Source organism: Triticum urartu, chromosome 2 (genome assembly GCF_003073215.2).
Source record: "Triticum urartu cultivar G1812 chromosome 2, Tu2.1, whole genome shotgun sequence".
Lineage (NCBI taxonomy): Eukaryota > Viridiplantae > Streptophyta > Magnoliopsida > Poales > Poaceae > Triticum > Triticum urartu.
The window spans coordinates 110,084,743-110,091,560 of NC_053023.1; the positions used below are offsets into that span (position 1 = coordinate 110,084,743).

The 6,818-nt window shown below is 48.2% G+C and overlaps 1 protein-coding gene across 1 annotated transcript; it reads right to left on the reverse strand.

The window, feature by feature from the left end:
• Positions 1–4,986: 4,986 nt before the first annotated feature.
• LOC125541222 (myb-related protein Hv33-like) lies at positions 4,987–6,463 on the reverse strand. The gene is made up of 2 exons (XM_048704684.1): positions 6,148–6,463; positions 4,987–5,959 (listed from the first exon to the last, which is right to left on the reverse strand). Exon 2 carries the CDS (start codon positions 5,919–5,921, stop codon positions 5,235–5,237), a length of 687 nt encoding a protein of 228 aa, XP_048560641.1. The 5' UTR covers positions 5,922–5,959; positions 6,148–6,463; the 3' UTR covers positions 4,987–5,234.
• Between the last annotated feature and the right edge of the window lie 355 nt (positions 6,464–6,818).

The window sequence follows — 6,818 nt, forward strand, 5'->3', positions numbered from 1 at the left end:
AACCCAAATCGGAGAAATGTGTCTTCATAGGATACCCAAAGGTGACAGTAGGGTATACCTTCTATCTCAGATCCGAGGGCAAATTGTTTGTCGCTAAGAACGGGTCCTTTCTCGAGAAGGAGTTTCTCTCGAAAGAATTGAGTGGGAGGAAGATAGAACTTGATGAGGTTGTCGAACCTTTACTTCAACCAGAGAGTGATGCAACACAGAAAGATGTTTTCTGTGGTGCCTACGTCTGTTGAATAGGAAGTTAATGATAGTGATCATGAAGCTTCGGATCAAGTTGCTATCGAACCTCGTAGGTCGACAAGGATATGTACTACTCCTAAGTGGTACGGTAATCCTGTTCTGGAAATCATGCTACTAGATCATGATGAACCTACGAACTATGAAGAAGCGATGGTGAGCCCAGATTCCGCAAAGTGGCTTGAAGCCATGAAATCTGAGATGGGATCCATGTATGAGAACAAAGTATGGACTTTGGTTGACTTGCCCGATGATCGGCAAGCAATTGAGAATAAATGGATCTTTAAGAAGAAGACTGACGCTGATGGTAATGTTACTGTCTACAAAGCTCGACTTGTCACGAAAGGTTTTCGGCAAGTTCAAGGGATTGACTACGATGAGACCTTCTCACCCGTAGCGATGCTTAAGTCCGTCCGAATCATGTTAGCAATTGCCGCATTTTATGATTATGAAATTTGGCAAATGGATGTCAAAACTGCATTCCTGAATGGATTTCTGGAAGAAGAGTTGTATATGATGCAACCATAAGGTTTTGTCGATCCAAAAGGAGCTAACAAAGTGTGCAAGCTCCAGCGATCCATTTATGGACTGGTGCAAGCTTCTCGGAGTTGGAATAAACGCTTTGATAGTGTGATCAAAGCATTTGGTTTTATACAGACTTTCGGAGAAGCCTGTGTTTAAAAGAAAGTGAGTGGGAGCTATGTAGCATTTCTAATATTATATGTGGATGACATATTACTAATTGGAAATGATATAGAATTTCTGGATAGCATAAAGGGATACTTGAATAAGAGTTTTTCAATGAAAGACCTCGGTGAAGCTGCTTACATATTAGGCATAAAGATCTATAGAGATAGATCAAAACGCTTAATTGGACTTTCACAAACAACATACCTTGACAAAATTTTGAAGAAGTTCAAAATGGATCAAGCAAAGAAAGGATTCTTGCCTGTGTTACAAGGTGTGAAATTAAGTAAGACTCAATGCCCGACCACTGCAGAAGATAGAGAGAATATGAAAGATGTTCCCTATGCATCAGCCATAGGATCTATCATGTATGCAATGCTGTGTACCAGACCCGATGTGTGCCTTGCTATAAGTCTAGCAGGGAGGTACCAAAGTAATCCAGGAGTGGATCACTAGACAGCGGTCAAGAACATCCCGAAATACCTGAAAAGGACTAAGGATATGTTTCTCGTATATGGAGGTGACAAAGAGCTCATCGTAAAAGGTTACGTTGATGCAAGCTTTGACACTGATCCGGACGATTCTAAATCACAAACCGGATACGTGTTTACATTAAACAGTGGAGCTGTCAGTTGGTGCAGTTCTAAACAAAGCGTCGTAGCGGGATCTACATGTGAAGCGGAGTACATAGCTGCTTCGGAAGCAGCGAACGAAGGAGTCTGGATGAAGGAGTTCATATCCGATCTAGGTGTCATACCTAGTGCATCGGGTCCAATGAATATCTTTTGTGACAATACTGGTGCAATTGCCTTGGCAAAGGAATCCAGATTTCACAAAAGGACCAAGCACATCAAGAGACGCTTCAACTCCATCCGGGATCTAGTCTAGGTGGGAGACATAGAGATTTGCAAGATACATACGGATCTGAATGTTGCAGACCCGTTGACTAAGCCTCTTCCACGAGCAAAACATGATCAGCACCAAGGCTCCATGGGTGTTAGAATCATTACAGTGTAATCTAGATTATTGACTCTAGTGCAAGTGGGAGACTGAAGGAAATATGCCCTAGAGGCAATAATAAAGTTATTATTTATTTCCTTATAATCATGATAAATGTTTATTATTCATGCTAGAATTGTATTAACCGGAAACATAATACATGTGTGAATACATAGACAAACAAAGTGTCACTAGTATGCCTCTACTTGACTAGCTCGTTAATCAAAGATGGTTATGTTTCCTAACCATGAACAATGAATTGTTATTTGATTAACGGGATCACATCATTAAGAGAATGATCTGATTGACTTGACCCATTCCATTAGCTTAGCACCCGATCGTTTAGTATGTTGCTATTGCTTTCTTCATGACTTATACATGTTCCTATAACTATGAGATTATGCAACTCCCGTTTACCGGAGGAACACTTTGGGTACTACCAAACGTCACAACGTAACTGGGTGATTATAAAGGAGTACTACAGGTGTCTCCAAAGGTACATGTTGGGTTGGCGTATTTCGAGATTAGGATTTGTCACTCCGATTGTCGGAGAGGTATCTCTGGGCCCTCTCGGTAATGCACATCACATAAGCCTTGCAAGCATTGCAACTAATGTGTTAGTTGTGAGATGATGTATTACGGAACGAGTAAAGAGACTTGCCGATAACGAGATTGAACTAGGTATTGGATACCGACGATCGAATCTCGGGCAAGTAACATACCGATGACAAAGGGAACAACGTATGTTGTTATGCGGTCTGACCGATAAAGATCTTCGTAGAATATGTAGGAGCCAATATGGGCATCCAGGTCCCGCTATTGGTTATTGACCGGAGACGTGTCTCGGTCATGTCTACATTGTTCTCGAACCCGTAGGGTCCGCACGCTTAAGGTTACGATGACAGTTATATTATGAGTTTATGCATTTTGATGTACCGAAGGTTGTTCGGAGTCCCGGATGTGATCACAGACATGACGAGGAGTCTCGAAATGGTCGATACGTAAAGATTGATATATTGGAAGCCTATGTTTGAATATCGGAAGTGTTCCGGGTGAAATCGGGATTTTTCCGGAGTACCGGGAAGGTTACCGGAACCCCCCGGGAGCTAAATGGGCCATGATGGGCCTTAGTGGAAAAGAGAAGAGGCAGCCCTACATGGGCTGCGCGCCTCCCCCTTCCCCTAGTCCTATTAGGACTAGGAGAGGTGGCCGGCCCCCCTCTCTCTCTTTTCCCCCTCCGCGAATCCTATTCCAACTAGGATTGGGGGGGGGGAATCCTACTCCCGGAGGGAGTAGGACTCTCCTGGCGCGCCCCTTGTGGCCGGCCAGCCTCCCCCCCTTTGGTCCTTTATATACTGAGGTAGAGGCACCCTAGAACACACAAGTTGATCCACGTGATCTATTCCTTAGCCGTGTGTGGTTCCCCCAGCCACCATATTCCTCGATAATACTGTAGCGGAGTTTAGGCGAAGCCCTGCTGCTGTAGTGCATCAAGATCGTCACCACGCCGTCGTGCTGACGGAACTCTTCCCCGACACTTTGCTGGATCGGAGTCCGGGGATCGTCATCGAACTGAACGTGTGCTCGAACTCGAAGGTGCCGTAGTTTCGGTTGTTGATCGGTTGGATCGTGAAGACGTACGACTACTTCCTCTACGTCGTGTCAACGCTTCCGCAGTTGGTCTGCGTGGGTACGTAGACAACACTCTCCCCTCTCGTTGCTATGCATCACATGATCTTGCGTGTGCGTAGGAAATTTTTTGAAATTACTACGATACCCAACACATACAACATTGATTACACACATACCTCACTTATGATGACCGACGACTCGGACTCCCCAGAACCAGGTGCATCTAATGATTCGTCGTTAAGGCCTGTCTCTGCGTCGGATTCACCGTAATAGTCGTACGCATTATAACATTCGGAAATGAACTGAAAAGTACAACACAAATACATAATTATTTATCATATAATATTCCTGAAGAAATTCAATTTGCATGCCAACAAAATTTTTCACTTACATACCTGACTAATGTAATCTTCATTCGAGAGCTCTGAGTTGTTTTCCTGATCATCATCAAGCTCATCGATCTACAAATTTTCAACACAAAGATTTAATGTTGTCGGATGCCACCAAAAAATTACAACATGACAATGCCACTCACATTAAGATCGTCCCATTCGTTCCCATTCTCTGTCCGATCTTCACGATCTGAATTTTCATCATCTGACCAATCTTCTATCCAGTCTTTCATCAGTTCTCCAAACTCCATGTCTACCATGATATCAGTTAACTCCTCGTCCGCCATTTCCTACAACCAATATTATGTATCATCACATGTGCAAACATTATCAATGATGAAATATAAAACACATAGCACACGATCACGGATGTTATGTAAACAACCGCAACCGAGGCCGTTCAGATCTGCCCAACTTAGTAAGGAAGATGGCCACGGCACCCGTCGTGATCGCTTTCAATCGCGAGGAACTGCACGATCTCAAAACCTAGCTTGATCGGTGATTACCTCTGCCGCCGGATACCTAGGTTAGCCGCCACATCAAATAACGATACCGGTGGTGCGCACAGCCAACGGCAACCGACACTACGTGAACCCAGATCACGAGGAGCAGCACTACCGGAACAAGATCCACGATCGCATGCGCCGCCGGGTAGCTAGGTTACCCGCCCCACTAGGTTAACCACTACCACTGGCGGCGGTAGTTCGTTCGATGTTGCCGCGAGCGAGACTAGAGGGGGGACGCGGGATGCGGTACCTGTGCGCGCTCATTGGAGATTCACAACGTTGTCGCGCCCGCTGTCCGACGAGATCGCCGGCGACGAGATAGCCGCCGCTAGAGATCTACTACGTGACTTATGGAGCTGCGTCAATGCTCGCGAGATTGATGGAGCTGCTCGCGTGAATGATTGGATTCGGCAGGTCTTACGTGGACATGGGTCGTGTGATGTTTTTTTTTTCGGACCAGAGTACTGTACGTATACGTTCTGGGTTATACAGAGCTAGACAGGGCTTGGATCTGGGCTGTGACGGGTCAGGAAAAAAACAATTTGGCGGAGACAAAAATACCCCTCCGAAATTAGGTTAGGGGGAAGCACTGGAGCAGGGCTCAATGGGCTGACCAGACCCGAATGAAAGCCCCTTTTTCTACTAGTGGAGATCTCTGTTTACAGATGAGATGCCAGCGGTGCCCGCGTGAGGGCCTGCCGATCTGCCTGATAAAGAAGGTGGTCCTAGGGTTCTTCTCGCGTTAAGACGGTGTCATGCTTGATGCCTGTCCTCATTGATCTGGCAGGTGGTGGTGGCTGCTGCTCTGCGTCGTCGACGACTCGAACCCGCTGCCTCTGTTGCCCGGGTCGTTGTTGTTGCAGCACAGCTCGTCCGTGGTGGCGTTGGTGTTGACCGCGCCGCCCGGGCTCACGCCCGCCATCCAGTTCAGCGTTCTGGAGCTCCACACCGACGGGATCACCGCGCCGTGCAGCGCGTCCGCGTCCAGGTACCCGGGGAAGTCCGCCGTCTGGTTGTTGTTGTACCCCGACAGCGACGACAGGGAGCCGTCATCGCTGCACCCGCCCAACGCGGCGTGCGCACCGCCAGCGCCGTCCATGCTGCCCCGGCTGTACACGTAGCTCTCCGCCGACACCAGGGGCGGCATGGGCTGCGTCCCCACGGGCGACGACAGTATCAGCTCGGCCTCGCTGAATACGGCAGTGCGGGTGACGGGCGTGGCGGCAGCGGCAGCGCCGGCGTGAGCGAGCGGCTTGTGGATGGCAGGGTCGATGCGGCGCTGGCGGAGCTTCTTCTTGATGATGGTGTTCCAGAAGTTCTTGACCTCGTTGTTGGTGCGCCCGGGCAGCTGCGCGGCGATCTGAGACCACTTGTTGCCCCGGATGGAGTGGAGGTGGATGATGAGGTCCTCCTCCCCCTGCGAGAAGGGCCCACCTCGGTCCGGCGTCATGTAGTGCATCCACCTCAGCCTGCAGCTCTTCCCGCACCTCTCAAGGCCTAAATTGATTAAAACACGATTAATTCCATCCATTTGGCCGTTCAAAACTGCTACTCTAACTAGTTCTCCACACAAAAAACATTGTCAATCAATTGCATCATATAAAAGGAAACCGTCTCTAATTTAGATATAAAATATTAGAGTGGCCGTAGTGAACTAGGGATGCGGCTATAGGTTGGTACGGTACCTGCAATCTTGGCGATACAGCTCCATCAGCCGTAGCCATACTGGGCAACGTGGTTCATGAGCTTCTCGTCGTCCTCCGGCGACCAGAGGCCGCGCTTCAGCCTCTTCTTGGTCGCGCCCGGCCGCTTCGACATGCCGCCGACTGATTGAGACGACGCGGACTCAAGCTCAATGGCGTTGCCGGCCGTGCAGCTTTGCTAGCCGGCCGTCGCGAGCCGAAGGCGGCGGCCGTCGATGGCGGCAATGACAGAGGAAGGAACGACCGACGGAGGCGGTAATGACAGACGAAGGAACGACCGACGGAGTGATATAGGGAAGACAAAGCGAGGCCAGCCAGAGCATAAAAGGGGCCACAAGGCGGAAGGTGGGAGGTCGCTCTCATGGCGTAGCGCTTGCCTCGCCCTTGAGACTACTGCCGGCGTACGCTGTCATCTTTTTTTTTTCTTTTTTTTTGCGGGGATACTCTCTCATCTTTTCAGCGCTAGTGAATCCACCTTTGCGCATCCGACGGAGCAGATACGTTGGTCGTGAAATCTTTGGCCCGAGTGCAGGGTTGAAAATTGCAACGAAATTTCAGTGAAATCTCTGAAATTTCGCATATTTCAGTAGGGTCTAAAATATTTTTAAAGCCAAAATTTCAACGCAGATTTAAACTGATTTCAAAATAAATTT

What these genes read in the sequence shown, in the direction of transcription:
- LOC125541222 (XM_048704684.1), bottom strand. Translation starts at nt 5,921, where the DNA reads ATGCACTACATGACGCCGGACCGAGGTGGGCCCTTCTCGCAGGGGGAG.